The 19,853-nt window shown below is 34.4% G+C and overlaps 1 protein-coding gene and 1 pseudogene across 1 annotated transcript; one reads left to right on the top strand and one right to left on the bottom strand.

The window, feature by feature from the left end:
• Positions 1 to 14,382: 14,382 nt before the first annotated feature.
• Positions 14,383 to 15,224, bottom strand: LOC111027136. The gene has a single exon (XM_022305359.1). The coding sequence runs from the start codon at positions 15,222 to 15,224 to the stop codon at positions 14,391 to 14,393; it is 834 nt and encodes a 277-aa protein (XP_022161051.1). The 3' UTR covers positions 14,383 to 14,390.
• Positions 15,225 to 16,427: 1,203 nt separating this feature from the next.
• Positions 16,428 to 17,549, top strand: LOC111027137 (annotated as a pseudogene).
• The last annotated feature ends 2,304 nt before the right edge of the window (positions 17,550 to 19,853 follow it).

Consider the following 19,853-nt stretch of genomic DNA (forward strand, 5'->3'; position numbering starts at 1 on the left):
TGTGGCTTTGGTTATTGCACTACAGTGATTTCCCCCTATCACCAATTATGATAGGCCACAACAGGGAAAGGGTTACCTTCGATGAACAACGAGAATTAAATGTTTACGAAATAAGTTTATTACACAAAACAATGTTACAAGTGAGAGTTAAATAAATCAATGAACAGATATAATAAATTCACGGCAGTTGCACGGACGAGTATATGCGTAGGCGCGGGATCACAGACAAGTGGAGTGACAACGAACGGCCGCTGCTGTGGCAGGCCACTACGAGCGCGAGGGTCGCCGCGACAAACGCTGTGGCGGTCGCCACACTACCTCCCCCTTGGTAGAGAGAAACGGACTCGTTTCTGCTGTCGCTGACGTTGATTGGAGACGGAATCGGAAATGTTGATCTCCTGGACTGGAGCCGAAGCGTACGTATGGTCGGCGACTGGATTTTCGCGCAGGAGGAGCGCCGGCTTCAGCCGATCAATTGAGATCCAGCTTGTGCGATTATGGAGTTGTATTTTAAAATTTTTGTCGTTGCGTTCTATGACGGCGAAGGGTCCGTCGTAACGCGGCTGAAGAGGCTTTCGCGTGGCGTCGACGCGAAGGAAAACGTGCGACGTGGCTGACATATTTTCGGGCACGAAAATCGTACGTTTGGAATGGTCCGTGCCGGAAGTTGGACGGAGTAGCGACATTGAATCCTTGAGCGTGCGTACCAGGTCTGGAACTCGAGGCTCGGGCTGGACGGCATGGAAAAACTCACCGGGTAAGCGCAAAGTCGTGCCGTAAACCATCTCTGCCGGCGAAAAACCCAGGTCTGGTTTGACAATGCTGCGGAGTGCCAATAACACGGTTGGCAAAGTCTTGGTCCACTGCGAGTTGTTTTGAGCGGTCAGCGCGGCTTTGAGCGGGCGATGTAGACGTTCGACTAAACCGTTGGCCTGAGGATGATAAGGCGAGGTACGGATGTGTCGAAAACCGTATGTTTGACTGAGTGCGGAAAATAGCTCGGACTCAAATTGTCTACCTCGGTCTGTCGTAACTATGTCCGGAACCCCGAAACGCGCGATCCATTGTGTAACTAATTTGTCGGCGACGGCGTGTGACGTCATGTTAGCGAGCGGATACGCCTCAGGCCAACGCGTAAATCTGTCGACGACTGTAAAAAGATATTCGCAACCTTCGGACATGGGTAAAGACCCGACCAGGTCAACATGAATGTGCCCGAACCGGCGGTCGGGTGGCGTGAAAGGTGACAGTGGTGAACTTACGTGCCGGTTTACTTTGACGCGCTGACAAACAACGCAGTGACTTGTCCACTTCCGGATTTGTCGATCCATATCAGGCCAACAATGCCTTTCTTTGACGAGAGCGAGCGTGGCTCTGATGCCGGGATGCGCCTGTCCGTGTAAAATGTCGAAAACGCGTCGACGAAGCGTACGTACATGAAGTTGGCCCCCCCACATTCTGCAATTTTTTTCAAACAAATTTTAAACAATTGTAAATTAATTGTAAATAATTGTAAATTCTATCCCCGAATTTGTAAATCATCTGGGGCCTCGGGAAATAAAAAACAAGTTGGGGGGGCCAAATTCACGCAGCCCCCCACATGGTCCGATCTACTCCAAACAAATTGTAAACAATTGTAAATTAATTGTAAATAATTGTAAATTCAGTCTCCGAATTTGTAAATCATCTGGGGCCTCGGGAAATAAAAAAACAAGTTGGGGGGGGGGGGCAAATTCACGCAGCCACCCCACAGAGGTAGTCCGATCGAGTTCGATCAAATTGTAAAAATTATGCTTATGTTGAGTTATTGAACCCTTATTGAAAAATTCAAAAATTATATTTTTTTTAATCACTTAGCTAATTTTTATGCATTTTTTAAAAAAAATTACAAATTTCTAAAAATTTCTCAAGTCTATTTCTATCCCAAAAAGAGTCAAAATATTATGAAAATATTAAAATTCATTATAAATGCTAATATAAATATTTGGTGAAAATTTCAAAGGTCTGCGGTTATTAGTTTTTTAGTTACACCAAAAAAATAAAATCGACTTTTTCAAAAATAACCAATTTTTTATTGGTTTTTCTTGACGCTTTCTAAAACTACTTGGAATTTTCAATTTCTACCTCCCAAAAGTACCAACAAGGTTCAATTTTCTATCTCAAAAATCGAAGCATGCTTTCTATCCAAAATGTTGCTGATAGACAGAAAAAAAAACACATCATTGTACGTAAACCCAATACATTCTTTCGCCAGGATCAGAATCTAAAATAAAAAATAAAAAAAACAAAATTGAAATACCTTCAGAAAAAAAAAACTGTATGTATTTTATAATTTTCAAACAATATATTATTAAACAATTTTCAATCAATTTTTAAAAAAAAAATTCAAAGTAAAAATAAGCGTACCTATACTATATTGAAATCTGTGCGGAAAAAAATGAAAAATAAATGACATTGTAATAAATATTATTTTAAGATTTGGTATACATAATAAGTATTCATACTTTTACAAAAAAATATAAAAAAAAATTGAGATACCTTAAGAAATATAACTTATAATTGTTTTATACTATTAAAACAATATAATATACATTTTAACCAATTTTTAAAATAATCAAAGTAAAAATTAATAAATAAAGTTAAATCTTTGTGAAAAAAATAAAAATAAATGACACTATAATAAATATTATTTTAAACTTTGGTATACACAATTAAGTGTGGTTTCACTAGTTTTTTATCAGGGACCTTGTAGGTTTGTATTTTTTTAGCCATATCATTATGTATTTCCCAATATGAATCAGTGCGTCGAATATGACTTATGTAATGACCGTTTCCAAAAGCCACAACTCCGTGAAACATGAATCTATAAAAAAGAATTGAAAAATGTCCTAAATACATGTACTCATTAGCAATAATAATAAAATAAATTCTTTTTTAAAACCTTACCGGTCATCATTTATTTATATTGTAGTTGGAAAATCAGCCATTGTGAAGTTACAAATATCATCTACTTGGTCAGCTTCGATGAATAAATGATTTTGCAACGTTCTCTTTTTGGTTCCGTTTCCATTACAAGATGGACTTTGACATTGATAATTTTCTACCTCGACATAATCTTCCATTGCAATTTTCAAATTTTTAATATCTATAAGCATTTGAGTTGGTAATATAATTGTACGTAGTGTCCGCTGTCTCTTAGGACTTTGACAGTTTGTACTGTCACATGTATAATACTCATAAGCAGAAGGATAATCTTTTAAGAGTTCTGAAACTATAAATGTAACGTTACACTCCGCGTTAATTAATTTGACTCCAGACACACCACAATTTTCTTTAAATATAAACTGAAGAATCTTTAAACGATCTGTATATAATAATTTTGAAGATCCACTTATAGCCAAGGTCTTACAAAAATTTAAAAATTGGTGATTTATAGAATCGATGAATGTTTTATAATTAGTATTGTCTAAATATGCTTTAGCAATTATTATAGCCACAGAATCGAATGCACAAGTATTATTCACAAGGTACCTATGTTTTTTATACAGTATGACTGATGAATCATTTCCATTTTTTATCACACGATTCAGGTTAGATCTCATACTCCGCTTATTTAATAATTTTTCAATTTCTTTATTTGCCTGCATGTACTTTGTGGATCTTTGTCTTTTTGGTTTATTATTACCATCAATAAATAGAGATTCTTTACCAAGCCCTCGCCAATTTTCGGTTGCATAAAGTGAACCTAAGGACACATTTGCCTCATTATCATTGCCCGATATATTTAAAACTGCAGACATGGATGATGAGGATGAACGGTGGGTTGAATCTAGGCAAATATTTCGTTCATTATCGTCTTCCAAAATATTTGAAACACCAGATATGGATGATGAAGATGAACAGTGTGAAGTATCTAAGGAAACATTTAGTTCATTATTATCGTCAGGTGTGTTTAAAACAGGTGATATGGATGGCGAGGGTGAAAAGTGAGAGAAAACAATATTTTTAGATATATTATCACATTCATGGGATAATAATAATGATTGTCTAGATACTTCATTAAATTGCTCATTAATGTGATTATATAAGTCGTTGCTAGATGATGATTTACAATTAGATATATTGCGTCTTAATTTTTTTAAATGTGGATGTTGTGTGATTTTGGGATCATTTCTTAACTGTGAACTGCGGAAAAGCTTAGTATTGCTATCAATGCTATTTAAATGATGAACAACAAATCTATCTGCAGTCATGGGTTTTCGTTCATGACGAAGAATTATACATTTCAATTCCTTGAAATCTCCTTCAACTGATGCAGAAGTAGCAGTATCGTAAGGTGATTGAAAGTGGGATTTCATAATTGATGTCCACAACGGGAAATCTTTGCATAGTCTCATTATATCCTTTGTAAGTTCTGGAAGATAGTAAGCGGAAATTCGATTTCCTGTTTGTTTTGAACTTACTTTAGCTTCACTCAAAATATCTTCCAGAAAACTTTCAATTTGATTTATATCTTTTTCCGTTTCTTCTAATTCTTCATTATTTTAATTTGTGTCTTCAGTTTCATCTGGCCAACTTAACTGTTGGTTTATACACTCCATCAAACCTTTCATACGACCAATAAGAAATTCTCTCCCCATTTCTGAAGAGGTTTTAATTGAATTTTCAGCATCTATCCACCCGTCGGTTTCACTTAATACTACTGTTAAAAAATGAGTTAAAATTGTTCGAAATTCATCAAGACTTATAGATTCCATAAGTAATCTGAAGCACCTGACATAAAATTCTTTTAAATGTTTTTTACTTTGTCCAGATAAACATTTAATTCTACAAAAAATTTTAATAATATGTGCGACATCGATTCTTATATAACAAGGGGGTAGATCTGTTGTATGGTTGTATAAAAATATAAAACATTTTTCTACATATCCCCGCAGACTTGATCCATCACAAAATGCACGGGTTAATGCTCCAAGTAGTGCTCTTGAAAAATCACAAACAATTTCATTAGGGCATTTAACTGCTGCTTTTAACCACTGACTAAGCCAACGAAATATGCTGAGAGTATCGTGACTCTCTGATATCATTTGTGTTATGGGAATTTGTCCATATGAAGTGCTGATTACAGCTTCGTATAAAAAAATATTGTTCGATATAATATTAAGACTAGACTTCTTTAACTTTTTAACCAACCCTCCAGTTGCGTCAATAGATAACCGACAATAATTTTTGCATACATCTTTATAAATGATCAATTGATGATTGGACCAATAGTATACAAAAAAAGGATCAATGCCTATATTATGTATAGATCCAGCATGATTGGAGTTATATTTAAATTCCATCAACGATTTTATTGGACACTTTTGTGTAACTCCTAATGTTTCGTCTTTAAACTGTTGTTTCGTTTTACTCAACACGTTAAGGCTGTATAGATTTGCAGGCGAAATACGTCCAAATTCCAAATCGGCCACGTTTTTCCTTCTCCAAATTGATCCTACATTAGTCGAAAGCTCTTCACCCACCATTTTTCGTTTGTAACCTTTCAATTGTCTTTTAGTAATATGACTTGTTTCACTACCTCTCGTATCTTCAGTAAAAATACTAATGAAAAGAGATTCTCCGTCTTGTGGTTTTGAATCCGCCCATCATTGAAGTTCTGAGCCACAATCCTTGCAAAGTGCCTCAAAAACAATATATTTTTCACTTTTAGAACTATCCCGAGATACTTTTACACGTTTATATACAAAATTGCATGGAAGCTTATGTGTTTTTAAAAATAAATCATTTATAACATCTGTCCACATATGGGGCTTAAGTACATCGTAGTATCTATATCCTCGATTTTTATCTTTGTATGATTGTGTTATAGGGCTTATCGTTGAATAAACATCAAAAGGGATAGAGATTTTAAATAACTTTTTTAATTCATTTTTTTTAGATGTCAATGAACATTCAGTATCTGATGATGACGAATGGTCTACTCCTAAAGGAATTTTTTTATTATCTTCGTATCCAAGCATTTTATTTAATCTCGATTTCCAACCATGTATATCCTCATAAAACATGATGTATAACGAATTTGATGGAAGTTTGAAGTTTAAATCTTCAGATATTGCTTTCCACACATTACTGGAAATAGGGCTAACTAAACCACGTTCATTAATAATTTCATGCTTTCTTTTTTCTAAAGCCTCAAAAATCTGGTTCTCATCTACACGAGGTTTTCGTCCCCGTTTAACTGTACCCTAAAATATTTAAAAAAAAATGTATAGTTTTGACTTTATTAAAACCAAACATGCATGAAGTTGGCCCACCGACATTGTCTGATCGACTCCAGACCAACGCCATTCTCTTGTAACTCATTTGTAACTATTTGTAAAACACTTTTTAGAATTTGTAACTCATTATTTTGGGCGCTATAAAGAATATTTGGTGGGAGAACTTCACGTATCCCTCTAGCGTCAAAAATAATGCACCCCCTCCATATGGTTCATATATTTTACGTTAAAAAACATTGCAATCTATCACTTCGGAGATTTTTGAAAAATGTAATTTTTACTATTTTTTAAATTTGTAATTGGGTATTATATTTTAAACTATTGTAAATATTAGGCATCTATAGTAATTGTATTTAGTTATTATTTTCATTAATTAATTTCATCTTACCTGTTTTTAGTACCTCTTAATTTCATCGCAATAAGCATTTTAAATTGAGGGGAGGTAAATTCACGCAACCCCCTCCCACTTCTTATTAAAAAAAATAGATTTTTTTATCACTTATTACATAAAGGTTTTTATCAAGTATACATTTTTTATTAAATATTTGATAAAAAATCTATCCAATAAAAAATCTTTTTTATAAAAAACTAAATATATTTAATCTATATTTATTAAAAAATCTATTCAATTAAAAATAATTATCCATATTTAATAAAAAATATAAAATTAAAGATCTTTTTGATAAAAAATCTAAACGTAAAAAAAACTATTTAAAAAAAATATATTTTGTTTGTTAAAAATTAATTTTGCAAAAAATGTAAAATTAAAAGTCGAAATTGTTAAAAAATTTAAAAAAATGTAAAATTAAAGTGGAAATCGATTAAGGAATGTTAAAAAATCTAAATTCATAAAAAATCAAAATCTATAAAAATTTTAAAAAATGAAATTAATAAAAAATCTAATATTAAAACATGTAAAATTAAAAGACGAAATTGATAAAAAAAATATTAAAAAATGAAATTTACAAAAAATAAAAAATAGTCGAAATTGATACAAAAAAAAGCAATGTTAAACAAAAAATAAAAATTGATAAAGGAATGTTAAAAAATCTAAAAACAAAGATTTGAAATAAAAAGTCGAAATTTTAGATTTTTTATTAAATAGATTTTTTAAAAATTTTTATCAACGAACTTTTTTCATTTTTTTTATCATTTTGAACTTTTTTCATTTTTTTATCAACTTCGAATTTTTTCATTTATTAACATTTTTTTTATCAGTTTCAACTTTTTTTCATTTTTTATCAACTTCGAATTTTTATCAACGAACTTTTTCATTTTTTTATCATTTTGAACTTTTTTCATTTTTTTATCAATTTCGAATTTTTTCATTTTCTAACATTCTTTTATCAACTTAGACTTTTTTCATTTTTTTATCATTTTGAACTTTTTTCATTTTTTTATCAACTTCGAATTTTTTCATTTTTTAACATTTTTTTATCAACTTGAACTTTTTCATTTTTTTATCAACTGAATTTTTTCATTTTTTAACATTTTTTTATCAATTTCAACTTTTTCATTTTTTATCAATTCTGATTTTTTGTTTAACATGGTTTTTTTTTTATTTATTTCATCTTTTTTAATTTAACATTTTTTATCAAAAAGATTTTTTATTGAATACATTTTTATAAATATAGATTAAATGTATTTAGTTTTTTATCAACCAGATTTTTTATTAAATAGATTTTATAACAAACAGATTTTTTATTAAATACTCGTCGCGGGACGAGTCGCTGAGCGTCGCCAATGGGAGACGCGAGATCGAGTTGAGCGAGGAACATAAATATAATTACAAAGACAATAAATACTAAAAATCACAATTGTTGTATAAATACGAATATAATATAAAAGTTCCGCGAAACGGATGGTAACGGCGAATGTGATGAGCAAGTGGTGATAAGCGCCGAAGTCACCACAAACGTACAGTGACTTATCACTTATCTTAATCTTATACCAAGAATCAATAATCTAACCTAACCAGTGCTGTATCATGTAGCCATGATGGTAAATTGTAAAATGTTATTTTTATAATTTATAGTTGATACAGCCGCGCTACTGCAAGTTAGTCGTGGTTCGCTGACACTCGGTGTTCTGGTGGGAGTGATGATAGGACGATTTTTTTTTTCTAACATTATTGTTTATCTATCTTGTTACCTAAAAGTTATTATCGATTATGACCGTTATGGTTATTGTTCAATTGAGATAAAATTTCGTTTTGACTTCTGGTTTTGACTGTTGGGTTTTGATAAATGGACCAGTAACAGTTAATTGAACGAATATTTAAGCATTAATAATTCGCAAACGGATTACTCAAATTAAATTCTGTAAACATTAAAATTATTTTATTCAATATGTTTATAGATTTTCGTTATAAAAATAGGTAATGCCATTTGAAAATCGAAAGTTTATAGTGTTTTATTAAATAAGGGAGGCAGTTAAAATTATCAAAATTATTATACGTTGTAAAACAGTTAAACCTAGAAAGTTTAAAAAATAAATTATATTAAAATTCCTAATAGTTACCGAGATATTAACTGGTTCATGATAAAATAATCACCCTGTATAGATATTTGTTATGGAAAATGTAACAAATATAGTTTTATTTATATTTAAAGTCAATTTTTGTTGATAATCTCTTAAATACTTTATTTACTTCAACAATAGCTATACGTTTAACGTTAAACCAAGTAACACTTGCGAAAAGTAGAGACATATTATATCATAGAATTCAAATTTAATACCATCTATTACAGTGACCCACTTGTAACCTACTGAATAGCAGAGCGACATCCACGAACCAGGTTTTTATTATTATTTGTTGTTAATCAATGCATTTTATTTAACTAAAGTTTAAAAAACATATTCCTCATTAAATTAAATGCCTAAATATTTTTAATTAGATAAAATGCATCAATTAACAGAAAATCCAAAATAATTAAAAAATATTATTAATAAAATATAAAAATAATAATACAAATACTTGGATACAAAATATCCTCAAGTAAATAAAAATCTGTTCATAGTATAAGTAATTAAATAATTAAGATACATAATATTATGAACTAATTTATTAAGTACCTAATTACTATATTTGATTATAAACAGTTATGATAATGTAAAAAAAATATAATTATTTTAACTTCATTTAAAATAACTTACCTTGTCAGCCATACTTATGTAATATAGTTTGTATAAGTACTTCACAGGATAAAAATACACAATTAATACAAACTTATGCGCAAGTATAAAACTATAAAACAAAAACAAATGCTTGGTCTAACCAGTACGTACAGACAGTTCGGTAGATGCAAGACAAATGAAGTGATTATTTAAAAACAAAATCTACAGTTGAACAATCAATACAAAATATTATATAGTGTCCAAATATACAATGATTTGTTTTTGATAAACACTGACATTCATATTATTATAGTGTAAATCCAGATTTAAAATTAAAAGTATAGAGTTTACTCCACTATAAACTACGTATTTCGGATTTCCCTGTGAAACCCATCTATACTCCGCGGACCTTATTAATATGACCAGTCGCGCAACCAAAATAACTTCTACCACCGCACCGCTCGCAAAAGTCACCGATTCGACTTGTGTATCACTCCATCAGAAAACAGTCTCACGCACGTTAGCGCACGTATATCTCAAACAATAAAACTAATATTTGACTTCGCTGTGTACAAATATATACACATATATCTTTATTATTATAATATGGTATTTAATTTACTTTAATTAGTTTTTTCCTTGATTTTTAAATGGAAAAATATTCATTTTTTTTTTTCAAAAATTGGGAAATTGAGTTACTCTGATTCGCACAATGGTTAGAGCACATAAAACGTACGATATAAATCAGTGGAGAGGTATACATTTATGAGATAAAAACATGCAAACATGAATATTTTTTTATTTTTTTATTGAATAATATGTTATTATAATCGTATGTATTTTGAATACAAGACTTTTACACGGAAAAAATTCTTACAAAGCAGCAGCTCGTGGAAATCGAGCAAAAACTATCATATAAACTAACCTATTATATAAAAAAGAAATATCACAATTCACAACTATAAGTAGCAACGTACTCACGAGTTATAACATTAATAAGTATGAAGACCATCTAAAGTCCTAATAAATATCACATAACAAGACATACAATCAGTATATATTGCCCAGAAAATTACTATAAAAGTAGCCTACTCGTTACCGCCGACATACCCTTCAATAGATATTTTTAAAAATACTAACATACTATCAATCTATAAATTATACATTAAACAAATACTTATAAAAGCAATTCAAATGCAAATACTTAATAATACAGATATAATAGACAGTAGAACAGGTAATAACATAAAATTACCTTATATATCACTATCCAGTACAAAAAGTGCTCCCGATTATATGGCCAAAACTATATTCAACAATTTAGGAAATGATGTAAAGAGTCTAATAAAGTATGAATGTGAAAATCAGTCTAATAAAACCAATGAAAAAAATATAATTAACAAAAATCGTATAAAAAATATAATTACTAAAATAGTAAATGACCTAGATGAGAATGTGTGTAAAAATCAATTATTAAAAAGTATCTATGTGTAAATATAAATGATTATCTATTAGCATCGTTTAGTTATATAATTATAAGATAATGTTATTTAGAGTAGTAAAATACATCATTCTCAATTGTATAAGACATTGTATAAGACACATGACACTTTATTTTTATAATATTATATAAGTAATATGTATAGGAACTCCGTATACCAGAAACGAGCTTGCTCAGTTGGTATACGTATCAGCTCTTATCACTATTATTGTAGTAATTTAATTTTTTTTGTAATTTAATTTTTGTGATTTTGCTGAAATAAATAAATAAATAAATAAATAAATAGTAAAAAATAATCTATCGCTTATAGTCAATGGAAGAGTTTGGCACAGTTAAATAATGTTGAAATAAACAACTAAAAGATAAATTATTTAAATAATCAGCATATCGATACATACAAATTAGTTAAGCGATTAAGAAAAGTATATTTTTTTAAATTCTTCAATAAAGGTTTGATAACTCAACATTAGCATAATTTTTACAATTTGTTCGAACTCGATCGGACTACCTCTATCAATATATACTTACGCTCATTTTTACTTTGAATTTTTTTTTTTTTAATTGATTGAAAATTGTTTAATATATTGTTTGAAAATTATAAAATACATACAGTTTTTTTTTTCTGAAGGTATTTCAATTTTGTTTTTTTTTTATTTTTTATTTTAGATTCTGAGCCTGGCGAAAGAATGTATTGGGTTTACGTACAATGATGTGTTTTTTTTTCTGTCTATCAGCAACATTTTGGATAGAAAGCATGCTTCGATTTTTGAGATAGAAAATTGAACCTTGTTGGTACTTTTGGGAGGTAGAAATTGAAAATTCCAAGTAGTTTTAGAAAGCGTCAAGAAAAACCAATAAAAAATTGGTAATTTTTGAAAAAGTCGATTATATTTTTTTGGTGTAACTAAAAAACTAATAACCGCAGACCTTTGAAATTTTCACCAAATATTTATATTAGCATTTATAATGAATGGTAATATTTTCATAATATTTTGACTCTTTTTGGGATAGAAATAGACTTGAGAAATTTTTAGAAATTTGTAATTTTTTTTAAAAAATGCATAAAAATTAGCTAAGTGATTAAAAAAAATATAATTTTTGAATTTTTCAATAAGGGTTCAATAACTCAACATAAGCATAATTTTTACAATTTGATCGAACTCGATCGGACTACCTCTGTGGGGTGGCTGCGTGAATTTGCCCCCCCCCCCCAACTTGTTTTTTTATTTCCCGAGGCCCCAGATGATTTACAAATTCGGAGACTGAATTTACAATTATTTACAATTAATTTACAATTGTTTACAATTTGTTTGGAGTAGATCGGACCATGTGGGGGGGCTGCGTGAATTTGGCCCCCCCAACTTGTTTTTTATTTCCCGAGGCCCCAGATGATTTACAAATTCGGGGATAGAATTTACAATTATTTACAATTAATTTACAATTGTTTAAAATTTGTTTGAAAAAAATTGCAGAATGTGGGGGGGCCAACTTCATGTACGTACGAAGCGTTGCGGGGACGTAAGTGCGCGATCTGCCGGGTACTGACGTGTCGAGAAATACGGGACCCGAAGCTGTGTCGTGCGCTACGAGTTTTAGCGAAGTGGCTAACGTACCGTCGAGAATTCGTTGAAGCTGCGGATCTTCGGCTTGGTCCTTTGACAATGTATTGCAATCCGGGAGCTGCGCGTGTAGCGTGACGGTTTCGAGGCGGGAGAGCGCGTCCGGGACAACATTCTTGTCCCCGTGGATATGTTCAACTTGTTGGATGAATTGTGCTATGAAGCTGATGTGCCGCAATTGTCTGTCGCTGTATTTGTCCGTCTTAACGGAAAACATGTGCGTTAGTGGCTTGTGATCGGTCAGAAGTACAATGTGTCGGCCCTCAATGAGGTGAAGAAAATGACGTGTAGCTAAATAGGCGGCGAGCAGTTCTCGATCGAAGGTGCTGTAACGGGCTTGAGCGGACGTGAGCTTCCTAGAGAAAAAGCCGAGTGGCTTCCAGGTGTCATCGATGAACTGCTCGAGAACTGCGCCTATGGCTGTATTCGATGCGTCTGTGCATAATCGGAGTTCAGCGTCCGTGCTCGGGTGACAAAGGAATAACGTGTCCGCGAGAGCGTTGCGGGACTTGTCGAAAGCGAGTCGCGTTTCTGGTGACCAACACAATTGGCCGTCCTTCTGCTTGACCGACGAAGCGAGCTCGAATAACGGAGACTGCAGTTGTGCCGCGTTCGGTATAAACCTGTGGTAGTAATTTACGGAACCGAGGAAACGTTGCAGCGCTTTTTTGGAAACCGGAAGTGGCCAGTTTCGTATCTGATCGATTCGCTCGGGTAGCGGGCTACAACCATCGCCGTTGACGACATGTCCGAGAAAAACTAGTTGTGGTACACCTAGTACGCATTTTCTGACGTTAATTGCGACGCTGAACTTCTGAAAACGTTCGAGTACTGATCGCAAGTGTATTTCGTGTTCGGACTCGGACCGTGACGTGATTAAAACATCGTCTATATAAGCGAACACAAAATCTAATCCGCGGAGAATGTCATTGACGAAACGTTGGAAGGTTTGCGCGGCGTTCTTCAACCCGAAACACATTACCGGGAATTCATATAACCCGAAAGGTGTTGTTACGGCGGTTTTAGCAATGTCGTCGCGTGCGACGGGAATCTGGTTGTACGCGCGCACTAAATCAAGTTTTGAAAAAATAGTTTTACCGTGTAGATTGCTGGTGAAGTCGTGAATGTGTGGTAAAGGGTACCGGTCCGCTTTGGTGATTGCATTCAACCTTCGGTAGTCACCACAAGGACGAAACGATCCATCTTTCTTGCTGACAAGGAGCAAAGGGCTGGCCCACGCGCTGTCCGATGGACGACAAATGCCAGCGCGAAGCATAAAATCGAACTCCTTCCGAGCTGCACCGAGACGGTCGGGCGCGAGACGACGTGGTCGCGAAAACAAAGGTGGTCCGGTGGTCGAAAGAACGTGTTCGACGTTGTGTGCAAAAACGGCTGGTACGGGGGATTCCCGCGTGACCTTAAGAAAATCCGCGATCAAGTTGGTCCATAAACGTGGCTGAGAGACCGCGCAAATGGTCGGCGGAACTGTATTCGCGGTAGCGATCCTGGATGCCAAACCCGAGTTCGAATCGACTAACCTGTTACGGCGGACGTCGACTAACAAACCGTAATAATGCAAGAAATCTGCCCCGATAATTCCTCGGGTAACATCTGCGATTTCAAACGTCCACGTAAACGGCCGGGTGAGCCCTAAATCGAGATTGAGCGTTTTTCGTCCGTAGGTTTGGATACGGGTGCCGTTAGCAGCGGTGAGTATGACGTCGGACGTGGGGTGTTGACCGGCGGACGGCGGGAGGACGGAAATGTCAGCTCCCGAATCAATAAGAAAACGTCGACCGGAACGCACATCGGAAACGAAAACACGGTGATTGCGTAGTGCGGCGGTGGGCTGACTCGCCTCCGCCGCGCCTATTAGTTTTCCGGAGACTTGTAAGCGCAAGGTGCTATGCATTTACGAGCGGACGCACCGAAACGGTTGTGATAAAAACACATGCCGTTGTTTTTGTTATTGTTCGACCGTGATTTGGAGCGCGATCTCGAGCGGCTGTGATTAGAACCGTTGGCCTGCAGTGTGGCCAAACTGGCGACTTGTGCCGTGAGTGCTGCTATCGCGTTCTCGATTGAGCGGAATCGGTCGGTTGACGGTTCGGACGTGTTCACCGCGTGAACATCGTAAGTGGACGTCGCCTCCATGACCCGATCAGCGCGTGCTGCGAGTTCCTCCAGCGACCCATCTTGTCCGGAAATGATCGCGGCGGTTGTTGATGGCAATTTTTGTAGCCAAAACTGCTTGAGAGCGTCCTCGCCGATACTGTCCGGAAGAATGTAGCGCATGTCACGCAACAATTGTGATGGCCGTCTATCGCCTAGACCGCCTGGCTGGACGATGCTGCGAAAACGCGTGGTTTGGGGTACCGCGAATGCGGAGATGAGGCGCTGTTTAAGGCTCTCGAAACGAACTTCGGGCCCGATGAGGTCGCAAACAGTCTTGATGCCTTCCTCGTCTAACGCGGCGATAACGAAATTCGCCCTCGAGGTGTCAGAACGTAAACGGTGGTTCGCGAAAACGGCCTCGGCGTGGAAAAACCATTCGCGTGGAGAGTGCCGCCAAAAATTAGGTAGACGCACTTGCGCGAAACTCGCGGCGGACACGTTATCGGACGGCGGGTTCGCGTTCTCGTTAGTCGGCGGTTGAGTTTCATTCTCGAGAGAGAGAAGATCGCGTGTATGATTGCCGGAACACATCGTGTGTTCGAAAAAATGTAAAAAGTCGAATGAGAAAACACGAGGTCACCAATTTGTGGCTTTGGTTATTGCACTACAGTGATTTCCCCCTATCACCAATTATGATAGGCCACAACAGGGAAAGGGTTACCTTCGATGAACAACGAGAATTAAATGTTTACGAAATAAGTTTATTACACAAAACAATGTTACAAGTGAGAGTTAAATAAATCAATGAACAGATATAATAAATTCACGGCAGTTGCACGGACGAGTATATGCGTAGGCGCGGGATCACAGACAAGTGGAGTGACAACGAACGGCCGCTGCTGAGGCAGGCCACTACGAGCGCGAGGGTCGCCGCGACAAACGCTGTGGCGGTCGCCACAGGTCTGATGATAAGCGTTGTCACAGATGTTGTTTTCTTTAGACGTAGTTTACACATACATTGACTAATATAATAGGTATAACTTGATAAATTACTTATTCTATATGAATAAATGAAACCAACTAATTGTTTAATAAATTAATATATGCTATATTAGATTTTATATGAATTGTTCAATGTTTGGTACTCCTAAGTACCGTCGGACGACAAAGGGTTATCGACTATGAATGCGGCCCTTAAAGTTTGTCAGTTTACAGTTTACTAATTAGAATTTCGAAGTGAATACGAACTGCAAATACCAGCGTGTAGTTTCTCCTCTTGCTTTTGTCAGAGTAGTCATGTATTTATCATCATCATCATCATCATCATCATCATCATCATCATCGAATTCCGATGAAGAAAATGATGTGCTTGAAGTTTTGATAAACCTTCCTCGACCACGATTATACAGAGATCGTTTTTTCCTCTGGAAAAATATGATGATTTAGATTTCAAAAATAGGTTCAGGTAAGACTGTGTTATTGTTAATTATTTTGGGTTCATATAAAAACATTATCCGACAATTTTAAATTTACTATTGCCCCATTACAATTTAAAAAATAAAAATTTGTTCTGACATCAATATTGAAAGAATAATAAACGTGCAATGTATTATTTTAATCACAATGTGTTTTTCTCAACACCTTAAGAATGTACATAACATGTTAACATTTACCTCACTTGACCCTGTTATTACCATCCTAATATAACTGCATTAATAATTAATATTGAGTTGTATTTTAAATTAAAATGATTACAAATTGTGTATACCCCATAGGTTAACAAAGAATACCTTTATGATATTATTGAATGTAATTGGAAAAGATATAAAACATGGTACTAATAGGAATTATGCAATCAAACCAGAAGTACAATTATTAATAGCATTGAGATTCTATGCGACTGGGACATTTCAAGTAAGTTTTTCAAATTTATTCGTTTATGAACCATACATTTATTAAATAATTATAAACAAAAAATATAATGATTTAATATAGAATAATCAATTATTTAGGTTATTATTGGTGATCATATTCAAGTGCACAAGTCATTGGTTTGCAGAATTATAAGACGTGTATCAAAATGTATAGCTTGCCTTCGTCCTTTATTCATAAATATTCTCAAAACATAAGCCGAAATGAAAGAAGTTCAAATTGGATTTTATTTACGTAACCAATTCCCTAAAGTAATTGGTGCAATTGATTGCACACATATTAGAATCCAGTCTCCTAACAGTAATATAGGAGAACAGTTCAGGAATAGAAAAGGTTATTTTTAATGTTCAAGCTGTCTGTAATAGCAAAATGGAAATTATGAACATTGTAGCTAGGTAATAGTTTAATTGATATTTTGCTAATTCATTTTATGGGTATATCAGTTGTATTTAATGCATTATTTATATAGATGTCCAGGATCTGTACATGATAGTACTATTTTTGATAATAGTTTATTGTGTGCACAGTTCGAAAATAATGAATTTAAAGAATGTTTTCTGCTCGAAGATAGTGGATATCCCTGCAGAAAATATTTGATGACTCCGTTGTTAAATCCTACCACAGCTGCAGAAAAAAAGTATCAAGTAATTAAAATTAATTTTAGCAATGTAATAGTTTTATAATAATGGTGGTTAAGTAAAAAAAATATTGAATTTATAGAAAGCTCAAATTGGAACCAGAAATGTAATAGAAATAGTTTTTGGTGTTTTGAAAAGGCGTTTTCCAGTTCTTTCTGTTGGATTACGTAATCAACCAAAATCAGCATTGACTACTATTGTGGCTACTGCTGTATTACACAATATTTTGTTAAAACAAAATGATCTGCAGATTGATGGTGATTTATTTGAAGAACTAGACGCTTTGCCAGTACAGCAAGTTGGAAATGCTGTAAGAAATAACATAATTGAAAACTATTTTTCTTAATAGATGTATCTGACAAGAATAAAAATAACTTATTTTAAATGTGCAACATTTATTTTTGTTTTAATAGCAGGTATATAAAAATTAACAATAACATAAATTCTTTCCTAGAATAGTATTCAACATTTAACAATAACATAAATTCTTTCCTTGAGTAGTAGGTATATAAAAATTAACAATAACATAAGTCATAAAACCTACATTTAAAAATTATATACAAATTTGAAATAAACAATGTCAATATTTATTTTAAAATCATATTTCCTTTTTATTTTTTTCCAGACTAAGTTCTAAAATTTCTTCTTTCATTTTATTTTGTTTAATCTGAGAAAGGTAATGGTCATTATCTGCCTTTTGTTTTGCAATTAAAATATTTTTTTCTAATTCTGCTAAGTAAAAGTGCAATTAATAACAAGATAATTGTTTGTAAATATTGTAAGAAACTAGGTCATGAAATTGGAGTATGCAGGAAATTAAAATATAACAATGAAAAAAGAGCTAGTCAGGCAAATTCAAGTTCAATGACAGAACCATCAACTTCGGGAAACGAGAGAGGGTCGATTCTGAACGGCGAACGATCGGTTCAAGAAATCAAAGCAACAGCCGTGACATTTCAAGAGCATTTAAATTAAAGGCTCAACTTTATAAAGATCACATTATATGTCAAGCTACGGAATTCGTAATCAGAAATCAAGATTTTTACTTGACACAGGTAGCAAAGTAAATATAGTAAAATTATTATCATGAAAAGACGACGTAAAAGTTAACAAAAGAATTTTATATCGATTAAAAGGGATTAATGAATATTTTGTGAACACAATTGGGTCAGTAAATATAATGGTAAATTTTTTAGAAGAAAAAAAAGACAAGTAAGGTTTCAAGTTGTTAATAATAATTTTCCAATACCTCATGATGGAATTTTAGGTTAGGTTAGGTACAACCTATGAAATATGAATTTTTGCGTCACGAAGTTATATATTTAGGTCATATTATCACAGAACAAGGATTGAAACCAGATCCATCAAAAATTTTGAGTGTAAAAAATTTTCCAGAACCAAAGAACCAAAAACAATTGAAAAGTTTTTTAGGACTATCAGGATATTACCGTAGATTTATAAAGAATTATGGTAAGGTCGCAAAACCATTAACCACATTGTTGAAAAACGATCCACTATATGATTGGACAGATCTGTGTCAACAGGCATTTAGAACATTAAAAGATGCATAAGGGAACCTATTCTTAGTTATCCAGATTTCGATAAACCATTTAATGTAACATGCGATGCAAGTAACTTTGCAATTGAATCAGTTCTTTCACAAGGTACGATAGGGGAAGATTTACCAATCGTATACTCATCAAGGGTACTGAATAAAGCAGAACATAATTATGGTACGACAGAAAAAGAGTTATTAGATATCGTATGGAGCTTAAAACAATTAAGACCATATTTACTGGGAAGAAAATTCTATATATTGACAGATCATCAGCCTCTCAGATGGTTGGTTAATCACAAGAATCCAGGATCACGGGCTTCCTCCTGGCTTCCCGCAACAACTGCGCGGCCATTGCCCGGAGCTTTTCCACATGCGCGGCAATCATGCCGCGGGATGGCCGGTTGTTGCGGTTCGGTGGGGGGTTATTGGTGCGTTCTGCCATCTGAAACAAGGTATGATTAGTTAGTGTTCTCTGACGGTCCTACAGCTCGCTTCATCGCTGAGACATGTAACTTAGTAGGGTGTTTACCCTCCGTCAAGAACACTCCGGTTCCTAGTGGTTTACCCAACTTAACCGGACCTAACCATTTCGGGGCGAACCCCGCGTGAAAACGCTTCTCCGCACTTGATTGCGGATGCGCTTTGTAATATACCCAATCCCCTACTGACAGATTGTCTTTTCCCGGGAATTCTGGGGCTATATGGGTACTGGGGCTTTTGGGGCTGGACCCCACCGGGTAACACCTCTCTCAAACCGGAGCATCATCCGGTTCCACCGGAGGATCTTCGATTTCGGCCGAAGGGTTCCGATCTACTCCGGACATCTCCGGACCACCTTTGCCGTCGTCCGGCGACTCTTCAGCCAACTCGAGCTGCCAGTCCCCGGGGGCCTTAATCTCCCGACCAAACATCATTTTGGCCGGCGACTGTCCGGTGTTTCGGTTTTCTCTGTTCCTTACAGAGAACAACACGTGTGGCAGGTAGACATCCCACAGATGATAAGGCTTATCAACGAGTAAGGTCCGCAACCCTTTATTCAACTCTTGATTTCGCCTTTCTACCGGGTTGGCACGTGGGTGGTATATTGGAGTC

Source organism: Myzus persicae, unplaced genomic scaffold, assembly GCF_001856785.1.
Source record: "Myzus persicae strain clone G006 unplaced genomic scaffold, MPER_G0061.0, whole genome shotgun sequence".
Classification (NCBI taxonomy): domain Eukaryota; kingdom Metazoa; phylum Arthropoda; class Insecta; order Hemiptera; family Aphididae; genus Myzus; species Myzus persicae.